Raw genomic sequence first — 15,188 nt, 5'->3', positions numbered from 1 at the left:
AACCCTTGCCCAGGACTATCCAGTGATACCCTGAAGGATATTTTCTGGATTTCTTCAGTACTTTTTCCAGATAGATGTAATAGGCAATCCCAATCATTGAAACTTTGCTGGTATTTGAAGTATAAGCAGTTTTCCTTGCGCTATATGATGAAATATACGTTTAAAAATTAAATCGCCATCACCCCTGCTCAGTCCATTTATATTGTGCTTCACATCTTGAGGTGATCTTCCAGGCCTGTGTTAATGCAGCACTTGAGCCAGCTGTCGGGGGCAGATGCAAGAGAGCTCCTTCTTTACCTTGTTCTTCATTTTCTGTGTTGCTCATGTCCTCTTACTAACGCTTGTCTGATAGGTGGTATTGTGGGTGTGAACCCCTGATGTGGTGCTTATTCTAAATGTCTATCCCAGACCATGTGATGTACTGTGCTGTGAGAACAAAACTTGTAATGTTTATTTCCGTGAAAAATCAAGACTCCAGAATGGTGCTGCAGCGACGTCAATTCATCTCGCCCTGCATGTGCGGTGCACTGTAGCATTTCCTGTGATTACAGCACTGATGTTGGCATTAATAACTACCATTCCAATACTGCTAGGCTGAGACGGAAGGAATTAAATATTGGGGCCCCACTGCCACCTACTGGTTTCAGAAGTTTAATTCATTTCTGTTTTCATTAGAACTGAGCAATGTAGCTGTGCCTTTTTTCTGGTATATGTGGAGTCATTTTCATACTTTGCACAGGAGGTCTTGGTCTTGCATGCCAGTCGTGAATATCGGAAATTAGAGTGCATGGCAGGCAAGGCTTCATACCAAAAGAGTGAAGTTGCAAATATGTGAAAGAGGGAAAATTGAACTTAAACCGCAGTGGTTTTTTAAAATAAATAACCGGTACCAATGCAGCTATTGTATATCTAGTTCTATCATTGGAGAAGCCAGCTTGGGCAGCCACACTTGGTTCCATCACTCGCAGGTTCCTAATTTTACTTCATTATCACTTTGCTGTTTGTTGGACCTTGCTGTGCGCAAAATTGGCTGTCGCCAATTACAACAATGACTACGTTTAAACAGTAATTCATTGGCTGTAAAGCGCTTTGGGACGTCCTGAGGTCCTGAAAGGCGCTATAGAAATCCAAGTGTTTCTTTTAAGACACAATCTCTGACCCATTTTTGTTTTAATCTTTAAAGGGCATTGCGGGAACGGATGTGGCAAAGGAGGCGTCGGACATCATCCTGACCGATGATAACTTTACCAGTATTGTTAAGGCAGTGATGTGGGGCCGCAACGTATATGACAGCATCTCCAAATTTCTGCAGTTCCAGTTGACAGTAAATGTGGTTGCAGTCATTGTCGCATTTACTGGTGCTTGTATCACCCAGGTATACCTTTGTGGAGTTGGGCAGTGTTGTATTTCACCTTCCTTTTTAATTCTTCTATATGGCTATTTAGTTTTGCTGTATTTGCCCCTGTATTTAAGTGGGATGCTTGATGATGTACACTCTACGTGTTTACTGTTTTTCCTCCTGTGCCTGGTTTACATAATCAAGATGTTATCATTTTAGCATCATTGGGTTCTCCATAGATAGTCTCTAACTGCAGCTTATTTGCCAGCTAACTGTAATATCAGTGTGGCAATCTCATTGTTTGAAGTAGTGTTGGAGGAGGATTGCAAGGATCAGGGAAAAAAAACTTTTGTAAAAGTGATTACTGATGAGACAATAATGACTCAGCAGACACAGGACACGCAAGCCCCTCCAGACCTTATTTGGGAAGAAGTGCTGGTGGTTATGTCGGAGGCAGAGTTCACAATGTTAAAGTATAAATCTTTGCACTTTTCAGATTCCAAAGATGCAGGCCTAGAAATTGAGTGGGGTTAGCGCCCATTTTGAGGCGCTAGAGAGCCTAGCGCCGCAAGTACAGCCGATTGAGAAATTCACTTGGGCGCTGCCATCGGCGTTAGCCGGTTGCGCTGCGCCGGCACCGATGACGTCATCGGTGTGCGCAGCGTCCCGGTTGCCGTGGCAACGCGCCCGAACGCCGAAATTGAGTTGCGGCCGCCTCGCCCGTGGCAGCCGCAACCAACGATTTTTCAAAAGTTCGCTACGGGTCTTAGCGCCGGCGCATTAAGGTCGCACGGCGGCCGGCCGCTTTCCCGGCGGCCGCCTGCCCGCACCTCCCTCCCCGGACTCCTCCAACACCCCCCCGCGGCACAGATGCGTGTGGGCCGCGAGCCCGGCACTTCTCCGAGGTGCCGGGCTCATTTTTCTCCACAGATCAACGGCCAGCGGTCGGGTGCAGGCAGCTCCTCCTTAACGGAAGGAGGAGGCCTGCACTTCCCCAGCCTGCCGCACCGCATCGGGTGCCGCAGCGGCGGATTAGCGCCGCAATGCGGCAGTCAGCGCCCATTGCGAGGCGCTGACACCCTCCAGTAGCGCCGGCAGCCGTCTGGGCGCGGCGCTACTGAATTTTTGGCGCGCGCAGGGGGACTTAGCGCCGGCGCTAAATTTCCGGCGCTAAAGCCCTGGCGCGGCGCCAACTCAATTTCTAGGCCGCAGTGTTTAAAATTAAAATATTCATATGGACTGTAGACTGGGCCATGTGTTAGGAAAAGTTAGCATGCAGCTACAGAAAGCAATTAGGAAGGCAAATGGCATGTTGACCTTTATTGCAAGGGGGCAGGAGTACAAGAGTAAGGAAGTCTTACTACAATTGTACAGGGCTTTGTCGAGACCCCACCTGTGCCCAGTTTTGGTCTCCTTATGAGGAAGGACATACTTGCCTTGGAAGCGGTGCAACGAAGGTTCACTAGATTGTTTCCAGCATTTTTTGTTGTTGTTTCACTCAGCAGGTCAGGCAGCATCCGCGGAGCGAGAAACAGTTAACGTTAACTCTGTTTCTCTCTCCGCAGATGCTGCCTGACCTGCTGAGTGTTTCCAGCATTTTCTGTTTTAGATTTCTAGCATCTGCAGTATTTTGCTGTTGTATTAGTGTTCACTAGATTGATCCCTGGGACGAGAGGGTTGTCCTTTGAGGGCGAGATTGAGTAGATTGGGCCTATAATCTCTAGAGTCTAGAAGAATGAGAGGTGATCTCATTGAAACATAAGATTCTGAGGGGGATTGACAGGGTAGATGCTTCCCTTGGCTGGAGAGTCTAGAACTGGAGGACATAGTCTCAAGGTAAGGGGTCAGCCATTTAAGACTGGGTGGAGGAGGAATTTCTTCACTTAAAGGGTTGTGAATCTTTGGAATTCTCTATCCCAAAGGCCTGTGGATACTGAAAAGTTGTGTATATTCAAGGCTGAGATAGATAGATTTTTGGACTCTTGGGAAATCGAGGGATATGGGGATAGGGCGGGAAAGGAGTTGAGGTCAAAGATCAAATTGAATGATGGAGCAGGCTCGAGGGGCTGTATGACCCTCTCCTGCTCCTATTTCTTATGTTCTTATGAAATTGGTGAAGGTTCTACTGTTGATCACAGTCCTGTTGGAAGTCCACATGATGAGTTTGCCACGTGAGAACCGGGGTGGATTTTACTTAGAAATTCCACTGACACCACACTTTGTTGTGACCTGGAGTTATGAGCAGGTTCCCTATGTAAGCCTCCATTTTGGTTAAGGATAGACCAGATAAGCTCTGCAGGCAGCCAGTCAATGAGTTAGTTGGTTCTAGAGCAATGCTGGCAGTGTGCTTGTCTTCTCAGTCAAGACAGGGCAGACAATGAATGGTAAAACTGGATAGGGAATTAAAGTGACCTTAGTGAATAAAATGTGGCCCATGATGTAATTCCTCTTGCATTTGTGATCCAGGAAACAAACTTTACTCAAACCTCTTAAAAAGGTGTTGAATTTAATTGTCTGTCTCTTTTTAAATTCCAAACCAGGATTCTCCATTGAAAGCTGTTCAGATGCTCTGGGTAAACCTGATCATGGACACATTTGCTTCCTTGGCTCTGGCAACTGAACCACCGACGGAATCTCTCCTGCTTCGCAAGCCTTACGGCAGGAATAAGCCGCTGATCTCTCGGACAATGATGAAGAACATCCTGGGTCATGGTGTTTATCAGCTCACTATTATCTTCACGCTTCTCTTTGCAGGTCTGTGGAGCCAATAGTACATTTTGGTTCCTTGTATTTCATTTCTACTACTAAACTTGAGTGAAGCAATTAACATGATGCCATGCAAATATCCTGGGGGAAGTGATTTATTTTTGTCACAAGGCAACTCTCTACAATGATAAAACTCCAATATACACAACTTCTCATTCAGTGTTGCCATTCGATCCTGTTTGCCGATCTGTAAGCAAAAATCAATTGCTGCTTTTTAAAATTTCATTTTTAAAATCTTCATTAGTGCTGTCAGATGTTCTGACAATGCGATCAAGTGCTATACAACTGCAAGTATTTCAGTTGAAGCCGTTTAATTGTATTGTTTTTCTCCCACTACTAAATACATGCTGCTCCCAGTGCCTGCCCAGCCAGATCAAACCTAATATGCCAATGTACCCTCCCACAAGCACTGTGCAAAGTGTACATCTCCAGGAAAATATCAATGTATGTGAACTCCTACGAAAATTAATTTTAAAGGTCATATTCATTTCGGCTGTAGAGACCACAGCCATTATTTAAACTTATAAATCAAATAAACCAAGGTATTTCCAGCTTTAAAAATAAATTAGAATGTCAATTGCACTGAAGCATATAGAACATACAATTATAATGCCCAAATCAGTAATCTGGGTGAGTATAACAGCAGACTGATGGCCAGTGTCAGCAATGATGCTGATTCCACTGTGAATTCTTTAACCTTTGTAATCAAGTAATAGAAATGGAAAGTAGATCAAACTAGCTAAGACATGTAGGAGCCTTGGTCATACCCCATCTGGAGTACGGCATTCAGTTCTGGGCACCGAACCACTGGAAAGATGTATTGGCTTTGGAAGGGGTACAGTGCAGATTCGCCAGGATTATACCAAGGCTTAAAGGGTTAAATTATGAAGACCAGTTGCATAAACTTGGCTTGTTATTCCCTTGAATTTAGACGGTTGCGGGATGATCTAATCTAGGTGTTTCGAATGATAAAGGATGTTGATAGGGTACGTGCAGAGGAACTATTTCCTCTGGCAGGGGAATCCAGAACAAGGGGGCATTATCTTAAAAATTAGAGCTAGGCCATCTGGAAGTGAAATTGTGAAGCACTTTCTCAAAGCGTGGTGGAAATCTGGAACACTCCACAGGCTGTGGCTGCTGGGTCAATTCAAATTTTCAAAACTGAGATTGATGGGTTTTTCTTGGGTAAGGGTATCAAGAGATATGGAACAAAGTTGAGGTACAGATCAGCCATGATCTAATTGAATGGTGGAACAGGCTCGATGGGCTGAATGGCCTCCTCCTGTTCCGATGTAGGTACAGATGAGTGAATTCATTTCAACCATCTAGTTCAGCGTTCCATGGAAAACCAAGATCCCATTACAGCATCCAACTGGCTCTTGAAGTTTGTGCCTCCACTCACTTACCCGGAACATCATTCCCACTATTAAACACACTGTTTAAATAACAACTTGCATTTATATAGCGCCTTTAACGTAGTAAAATATCCCAAGGCGCATCACAGGAGCGTAATCAGACAAAAATTGATGCCGAGCCAAAGAATGAGACATTAGGACAGGTGACCAAAAGCTTGGTCAAAGCAGTAGGGTCTTAAAGGTGAGATTTAGGGAGGGTATTCCAGAGCTTAGGATCTTTCACCAGTTTGTACTTGTGTCCACTGCAGTCATGGTTTATCTTGAAATAGTGGTTAAGATTAGCATTTCTATTCTACCTGGTATCTTGCATGCCTCTCATTTGACTCCTTTCGAGATGGCCATGTTTTTTATGAGGGGTCAGTCTTCTGGCCCTTCTCCATACTCTGGCTTGGATGCTTCCCTTGTGCCTCAGCGAATGCAATATTTAAAGCGCAGCCTGGCCAGAGCAATATACAGCATCAACATGTTGACCTTATCGGCCTGTTTTGTTAATTACTGCTCTGTAATGATTGAACTTGGTCAATGTGGAGTTTATCATCCCTTATAAATCTTTCAATCTTCTTACCTACCAAGTTCAGTAGCATTCATTGAACTATTATAAGCACAACTTTTTTTCCAATCTGTAAGACATTGGGGGGGAAATTTGGTTGCTTTGCGCCTCCCGTTAGTGCCAACGGGGCGCAAAGCAACTAGCGTCCGGGCGTGTCGCCACCAATGCCTCCCGCGAAATTTAGCGGTGGCGGTAGCCGTTAGCCCCCCCCTTGGCCCAGCGCTGACGTCATCGCCATTCGCAGCACCCGGATCGCGCCCCGGCCGCAATCTTCGGTAGCGCCCCCTGACTTGCCGCCGAACGCCATGTCCGATGGGGTATGGGGGGCCTACCTGCGGACGGGGCGACGCTAATTAAAGGCGAGGGGCCAGGCGGCCATTTTTGTTGCTGGCCGCCTGACAGCATCTGCCCCCGTTGCTGTCCCCGGCCTCCTGAGCAGCCACCGCCCCCCCCCCCCCCCCCCCCCCCCCCCGCGGGGTGCCGGCTGCGCTCCGTGAGCCCGGCACTGCTCTTGAGTACCGGGCTCTTTTGCCGGCACTCCGATCCCTGGTGGCGCAGCTGGGCCCCGGGTTGTGCTGCGCAAGGCCCCTCCCCTTTAAGAAGAGGGGGAAGGCCTGCAGTACAGCGGCACATAGCGATATTCCCTCGCAGCACCCCAAGGAGGAGGCGGGGCGCTTCCAGTAGAGCCCCGCTTCCCTCTTGGGGCGCTACTAATGAATTTTGGCTGTGGGGGGCGCTGCGACTGAATTTCCCCCCCATTGTCCTTAACTGTTGAGTTTCATATGCTATAGTTTTACTCGCTTGCAAATATGTTCTCGGCCCTTCTGTAATTCCTTGGCTGTTTAATTGGACTCACTGCTCCCTGCACCCACCAGATCTCCCCCCCCCGCCCCACCCTTTCCCATCTGCCTATTTGACCAGTTTACATTGCATCTCTATAGATCCACCAGTAGTGGCCCCAGCAATGATGCCCAAGCCACTGCACTTAGTACTGCTCACCAGCCTGATGGCACTCCCTTAACTACTACCCATTGTTCCTTTTATTTCAGCCTATTCCTTCTCCATCTCAAAATTTAATGCAGGCTACCCACTGCCTTAAGCATGTGGAACTTTATCAAAGGCTTTTTGAAAGTATCATCACAGAGCATTTGAATCTCCACTTCAGATGTTACTGTTCCAAGAACGTTGGGTAATGCAGGTTTTGTCCCTTCTCAAAGTGTTGGCTGCCATTTGCTTGGTTATTTTGATATAGGTTATCCTCAACTTTGTTCCCAAGTGTCCGCTTAGCTCAGTGATGGCTTTCTAATATGAGTCGGAAGGTTTTGGATTCAAGCTGCATTCTAGGACTTGATCGCATAATCCAGCTGGGTACTGAAGGAATGCTGCATTGTTAGAAGGGCCACGTTTTAGGTGAGATGTTAAACCCATCTGGTTGTATGCAAAAGATCCCCTGACACCTTTATTTCAAGAAGTGGAGCAGGGCACTCTCTGTCCTGGCTGATAGTCACCCCTCGACCAACATCACCAAAACTGATTTAACTGATCATTCGTCTTTGTAGGACCTTGCTGTGTGCAAATTGGCTGCCACATTTGCCTATAAAATAAGTTTGACTACACATCAGGTGCTTTTGGACATCCTGCAAATATGAAGAGCACTGTATAAATGCCACTTAAAATAATGGAATCAATCATTAGGTTGTTAGTTACTGGTATAAGACAAATGGGTCTGTAATTAACAAAGTTTATTTTATCATTCTTGAAATATAGGTACCACGCTGTCTTATTTCCAATCCACTAGGACCTCCCCCATACCCAGTTACTCCCTCATGATATTCAACGGTATTTCATGACATTGGCGCAAGTCTGTTGGAAACTCCAACAACTTGTATTTATATAGTGCCTTTAATGTAGAAAACTGTTCCAAGGTGCTTCACAGAAGCATAATCAGATGAGAGTAGATACCAAGCCAAATAAGACGATATTAGGAGGGGTGACTAAAGGCTTGGTCGAAGTGGTGGGTTTAAAACGGTGTCTTGATGGAGGAAAGATAGGAGGAGAGATTTAGGGAGGGAATTCTAGATATTGGGGCCTAGAGGGCTGAAAGCATGGTCACCAATGCTAGGCCAAAGGGAGTACAGAATGCACAAAATACCAGAGTTGGAGGAATACAGATTTCTCGGAGTGTTGTAGGACTGGGGGAGGTTAAAGATGGGGAGGGCTGAGGCCATGACTGGATTTGAACACAAGGATGCAAATTGTAAATTCAAGGCATTGGGAGACTGGAAATCCATGTAGGTCAGTAAGCATTGGTGTGATGGATGAGCGTGACTTGGTGTGGGGTAGGATAAGGTCAGCAGAGTTTTGGATGAGCTGAACTTTATGAAGAGTTGAGCCTGGGCGGCTGGCCAGGGGAGCATTGGAATAGTTGAGTCTGGAGGTGACTGAGATGGATGTGGGTTTTGGCAGCAGATGGGCAATGTTAACCGATGTGAAAGTAGGTGGTCTTTATAGGGTCAGAAGCTCGGCTCCGAGTCAACTAGGACTCGGAGGTTGTGAACAGTCTGGTTCAGCTGGAGATGGTGGTCGTGGAGAGGATGGAATCAATGCCGAGGGGGCTGAAGACGACGGCTTTGGTCTTCCAGTTGCAGCTCATGCAGACTTTTGTAGTGTAGCCACTATTGTAATGTAGGAAACACGGTAGCCCATTTGCTCAGGTCTCACAAACAGCAATGAATGTTCAGATAATCTGTTTTTAGTGATGTTGGTTGAGGGATAAACATTGGCCAGGACACCGGGGAGAACTCCCCTGCTCTACTTTCAAATAGTGCCATGAGATCTTTTATGTCCACCTGGAAGGGAAGACGGGGCCCTTGGTTTAATGTCTCATCCAAAAGACGGCACCTCTGACAGTGCAGTGCTCCCTCAGTACTGCACTGGAGTGTCAGCCTAGATTATATACTCTAGTCTCTGGAGTGGAACTTGAATCCATAACCTTCTGACTCCAAGGCGAGAGTGCTACCACTGAGCCAAGGCTGACGCTATATTATAACCTTTCTGTCCACACATGCCTTCCTTATTTCTTCATAAACTGTCCTCCTATCTCTGACCCAATGGTTTATAGCAACCCCCTAAAATTACTGTAGCTCCCTTTTGTGTTATGTACGTCCAGCCAGGTGATCCTGCACCAATCTGTACATTCCACCATTTCATGCAAGCATATATCTGTAAAGGATCTTTTTTCTTTGATCTGATTATTCTTGCTCCAGTTTGGTTAAGATGTTTTTTATACTTTCAAATGGCAGCCTGTCCATTATGATACCATTTTTTTTTTTTAAGTATCAATCCACTGTAAAAGGTTGTATTAGCTTTTCTGTTTCACCAGCACGGTGACATAGTGGTTAGCACTGTTGCCTCACAGCGCCAGGGACCCGGGTTCGAATCCGGCCTCGGATGACTGTCTGTGTGGAGTTTGCACATTCTCCCCGTGTTTGCGTGGGTTTTCTCCGGGTGCTCCGGTTTCCTCCCACAGTCCAAAGATGTGTGGGTTTAGGTTGATAGGCCATGATAAAAAAAATTGACCCTTAGTGTTAGGGGGGATTAAATACGTGGGGTTACGGGGATAGGGCTTGGGTGGGATGGCTGTCGGTGTAGGGACCGGGTGCTAGGGTTTGGATGATCAGCCATGATCTCGTTGAATGGCGGAGCAGGCTCGAAGGGCCGAATGGCCTACTCCTGCTCCTATCTTCTATGTTTGAAGAGTGTTGTGGGAGGAAGTGTGGACATTTTTGGAAGTATATAAGGGAACTGCATGGACAGCTATATAAAAACCCGTTCACCCAAGGTACAACTGTGATCACTTCAAATATTCTCAATTGTTTGTTACCCACCCCCTCCAATGTGATCAGTACATAACTTTTAAAAACAAAATTGTGCACTCTTTTTCTAATTTTATTATTTGAACATTAACTCCCTCTGGTTTTTCCTCCCCTTTCCCAGGCCATGAATCAACGTGTGCTTGCTCAGAGGCCTCCACCAGGGTTGAGTAATTGAACTCTCCTGAAATTAATTCCCCTTCCCGATCCCTTAGTGAGAAAGTGTCCTTGATTGGTGCTTCCTGCATCCCTGGAGCTACATGCCGGCACTACAGTGAGCAGTACTTCTCGTGATCCTGTGTTAACTGGATTGTGACTAGTGGGGTACCGCAGGGATCGGTCCTTGGACCCCAGCTATTCACAATATATATAAATGATCTAGACGAGGGGACTAGATGTAATATCTCCAAGTTTGCTGTGTGCGCTGTCAGGAGGATGCAGAGAAACTCCAGTACGATTTGGACAGGTTGGGTGATTGGGCAGATGCATGATAATGTGGATAAATGTAAGGTTATCCACTTTGGTGGCAAAAACAGGAAGACCAGATTATTATCTGAACGGCAATAGATTGGGAAAAGGGGAAGTGCAACGAGACCTGGGTGTCCTTGTGCACCAGTCGCTGAAGTTAAGCATGCAGGTGCAGCAGGCGGTTAAGAAGGCAAATGGTATGTTGGCCTTCATAGCGAGAGGATTCGAGTACAGGAGCAAGGATGTCTTGCTGCAGTTGTACAGGGCCTTGGTGAGACCACACCTTGAGTATTGTGTGCAGTTTTAGTCGCCTTATCTGAGGAAGGATGTTCTTGCCATGGAGGGAGTGCAGCGAAGATTCACCAGACTGATACCTGGGATGGCAGGAATGACGTATGAAGAGAGATTGGGTCGATTAGGCTTATATTCGCTAGAGTTTAGAAGAATGAGAGGGGATCTCATTGAAACTTATAAAATTTTAACAGGACTAGACAGACTAGATGCAGGAAGGATGTTCCTGATGGTGGGGGAGTCCAGAACCAGGGTCACAGTCTAAGGGTAAGGGGTAAGCCATTTAGGACTGAGATGAGGAATTTCTTCACCCAGAGAGTGGTGAACCTGTGGAATTCTCTACCGCAGAAGGCAGTTGAGGCCAATTCATTAAATATATTCAAGAAGGGGTTAGATATATTTAAGGCTAAAGAGATCAAGGGATATGGGGAGAAAGCAGGGACAGGGTACTGAATTTGGATGATCAGCCATGATCTCATTAAATGGCGGAACAGACTCAAGGGGCCGAATGGCCTACTCCTGCTCCTATCTTCTATGTTTCTATGTCATGATCCAGATCACCGTGTGATCTCCACAAAGATTTTCTATCTCAACACCACAAAAACCAAGTTGATTGTTCTTGTCCTCTTCACCCTTTTTATAAAACGTTAAGTAGTTAAACAGTCAGCTGTTTAAAATTTTCCTCGTCAGGAGATTCTACTGGAGGGACAGAATGAGAGGAAGTGAATGCAAACATGACTAGCTGGCCTCACTTGAATTGAACCTTCTAATGGTTAATCTAAGAGCAGCATTGACCGGTCACTTTGAGGTTGAGTCTAGTTGGTGCCACCTAATTGCAAGAAGACTTGTAAGTGTAGTCAACTTGGGAGGAGATAACTACACATCAGTTTAAGGGAAAAGTGTGTACACTTCTGTGGAAAGTGCTATTGATCATTATACAGGAAACTTTCTGGTATCCGGCACGGACAGGACCAACCTGGTGCCGGTCCATCAACAATGCCGGATAACTGAACGCTATAGTTAAAAGATACGGAGCTCTGAGCTTCGTATCTAGCAACAAACCCTGTGCTTCAAAACAATCGGCACAAGTTGCAAGCGTCTCTGTAGCTTAGCAACAGCTTCAGCTAGATGCTTGCACAGCCACAAATGGAGAAAAAAAGTAACAAAGTAAAAAAAAAAAAAATTATCTGAACCGACTCCTGAATTTTGCCGGTGGATAGAGCGTTCCGGATAATCGAAAGTTTCCTGTATTGCCAAAGTTTTGAACTTAATTGCTGCAGCTTAGTAAGCTTATGAAGCAGCTGTAATGGCCGAGTCTGGGGCTGACTTACTACAGATTGATGTTTTGATTGTCAGGAACTTTACCATTCTTAATATTGCAGCCGATGGCCCCCCCTTCTCTCCATCAGCTACAATTAGAAATATAAACTTCTGAGCTGTTACTGGATTCGCCAGCTTTGCTTCTGCCCGATGCTTGACTGGGAACAGCACTGGGTGGAGAAATGGGAAGGGTGACCATGCCAGGAGGTTGGTTATAATGCCGTTCTCCTGAAATCGGCACTGTAACGTTAAAACTGAGACTAGAACTTTAAACCATTTATACTGTATTCAAGCACGCCTGATGAACAGCTTAATATACTTGAGTTAATGCGAGGGGAGAAAAAGGAACAAAAATCGCCTTTTATTCCATTAACTAAACCAGTTTTTATTGAGGTAATCTTGTCTTTATTGGTGTGGAACTGGTTTGGAATTTCTCGTGTTGATTGGGTACAGATTTTGGTTGGCCAACATGACATTGCTCCTTTTTATAAATTATTTCTAATCGTTGACAAAACTATTGTTTTGCACAATTCTGAAATATTTACTTCATATTTTGGTTTGCTCCTGTAAAGTGGGCTCCCTTCTAACAAACCAAGATATGCAGGAAGTTAGAACTAAAACACTGGCTGTTCGCAAAATCATAGAGAAAAATGGGCATTACGTTTGCAAGATGTTAATTTTCAAATATTCTTTCTAGGTGAGAAGTTTTTTGACATTGACAGTGGGAGGAATGCTCCACTCCACTCTCCTTCCACGGAACATTACACCATTGTATTCAACACCTTCGTCATGATGCAGCTGTTCAATGAGATCAATGCTCGCAAAATTCACGGGGAGCGGAACGTGTTCGAAGCAATATTCCGCAACCCAATCTTTTGCAGTATTGTTGTGGGCACTTTTCTAATTCAGGTAAAGCATTATTCTGGTTGTGTGTTTTTTTTTAAATGGCGCTTTAGCTTTAAGCTCCTTTACAAATCCATTCTGTGGGCAGCATGTCGAAATTTAAACAGGTCAGAATGTTGTGGAATAATCAGGCTAGTAATGTCAATCTCCTTCCACCCTATGTTTAGTTTTATCTTTTGCAAATTACACATCAAAGTGCACTGAATGTAGATCATGTGTATACAATTCTATCTGCCTCACCTGAAGTTATACACTCAACTAAGGTTTCATACAGCACCTTCCAGTTGCTTTCGCTCTGACTGACTGCAAGGTGCTGTCTGTTGGACTGTTTTCTTTTTTTTGTCCTATTAACGTCAGATTTCTCTCACACTCAGTTGTAGCAATACAGGATCAGTTTTTATTGAAACCTCATACTATCCACAACCAGTATGAGTGCACAGGTCTTTTCATACTTCACCATTCCAGTATGAGAGCGAGCTCCTGAACAGTGGTTCACTGGCATCCCTCATACCAAATTTCACCTTTTGATTACTACATTGCATGTGTACCACCAATAAATCATAGTATATCAAAGATACATATAAATGCCAACAGAATAACATCAACTAAACAAACAGGCACTTAACTATTCTAATTATTTTATTGGCATCATAAACTATTTCCATCATTTATATTACCATAAACACAAGTGACGTGATTCCCGACCTGATAGCCACGCAGGTCAGCTAGCCTTCTGATCTGTAGAGATACATTTGCCTTAAAATCCCCTTACACAATTTACAGCCTGTGCTCAGTGGAAAGTTGTTTTAACTTTTAACTCATCGTGTACTGGTCTCATCGACAGCCCAGAAAGAACATTTGGGGTACCCAAATCGTGCGAACCCTCGTTCCCACACTGTCCTCTCATCCAACAGCCATTTTGAGCAAATTATTCTGCCTGAGGGGGACAAGCAGATGGTATCACTCTACGCAGTATAGGCATAAGGTGCCTTGCACAGTAATTTAAGTAGCAAACCAAAGACTAAACCTGTGAGGGACTTGTCAGGTTGGTTTGCTTAAGGCCTGGTGTGTTTCCTTAAACTGTAGTGATGTAAACATTACATATCCATAGCAAATGCAAGCTATTATGATGCCCACTGCAGTGTGGATGAGAACAAGAGTTACTTCATTCTAACAGTGCATACAGTTTGCATTAGGAAGCATATTTTGGTGCCCATGGCAACAGGCAGATATGTGTGTAGTGCTAAACTTAATGCTCTTCTATCCAGTGAACATTTGGGTCACTTTAGAATAAGTTAACAGAAACTGAGAGAATGTTTAAGATTATTGAGTCTTATTTTGTATTTTGCGAGTGGGAAATTTTAATATGCAGAATAGCAGACTCTTGAAAGAACTGGTCTTTTAATCTGGTCTTACTGGAATGTTTATCTTAAACATTTGCCAGTCATGGGATCTGGGTTTTTTTTCTATTAAATCTAAGTTCCTGTAAACAACTGCTGAAAAATTATTCCGGCAGAGTCTGAGCATCAAATTGATCGTTTGTCATTTTTAATTATTATTGCATGTGTAAGCATTCTTTAAACTGATTTAATATTTGCCAGAAAAGAAAGTGGACTTTTTGAAAGAAAATTACTCCACCTTGGCCTTGAGGGGTAACTTTTGACGAATGAAATTACAGTGGGAACGTCTCCTGCAGGGAGTGCACATTGAGAATTCAGGAACCCCAACCCCACGATTTCCCATTCACTCATTTTAATGGGGGCAAAAAAAATCACATCCTGATTCCCAGTCTGTAGATGGCACAATTCTCCCCCCCCCCCGGCAGCTTGATTCTGACAAATTGACCCATTTGATTTAAATTTTAGTTGCAAGAAATTTGCACAAATTCACATTTTTGCGGCTAATGTCACTTAATAAACTAAGCTGTTGGAAGGCTTTCACAGCCTAGAATTATACTGCAGTCAGTGCAAACTCAAACCCAAGGGGTTTCAACACCTCAGGACTTTAATGTGCTCCTTAAACTCCCAAGTTATACTGCTGTTATTATGTTAATGTGCACCCAACGCCATTTCCCATCAATGTAAAAAAAAAGGCAGTATAACTGCACTGGAAGAGAACTGAAGACATTGCACAGCTATTGAGGGGTTTCTGCACCATTTGTACCTGTAATTAAAGTAGTGGGAGATGGAAATCTTGTGGCTGACAAAAGAAGCAAAGCACTGATTTTTCTTCTTGTGTTCTGACGTTCACTAATGGAAACATCA

The 15,188-nt window shown here is 44.6% G+C and overlaps 1 protein-coding gene across 6 annotated transcripts in view; it reads left to right on the top strand.

Annotated features, from left to right (window-relative positions):
• Window positions 1-15,188, top strand: part of LOC147105123 (plasma membrane calcium-transporting ATPase 1-like) — a 268,080-nt gene that overhangs the window by 235,281 nt on the left and 17,611 nt on the right. For all 6 annotated transcript variants that reach the window (XM_086011218.1, XM_086011221.1, XM_086011219.1 and 3 more), the window contains 3 exons: window positions 1,184-1,375; window positions 3,880-4,093; window positions 12,719-12,930. In XM_086011218.1, the coding sequence (XP_085867344.1) occupies window positions 1,184-1,375; window positions 3,880-4,093; window positions 12,719-12,930 (618 nt within the window). The remainder of the gene's footprint in view (window positions 1-1,183; window positions 1,376-3,879; window positions 4,094-12,718; window positions 12,931-15,188) is intronic.

This window comes from Somniosus microcephalus, chromosome 18, assembly GCF_052327205.1.
Source record: "Somniosus microcephalus isolate GS21.2 chromosome 18, FLI_Smic_1.0, whole genome shotgun sequence".
In the NCBI taxonomy this organism is placed as follows: Eukaryota; Metazoa; Chordata; class Chondrichthyes; order Squaliformes; family Somniosidae; genus Somniosus; species Somniosus microcephalus.
Note: the sequence above shows the minus strand (reverse complement) of the source record. Positions and strands in the feature narration are given on the sequence as shown.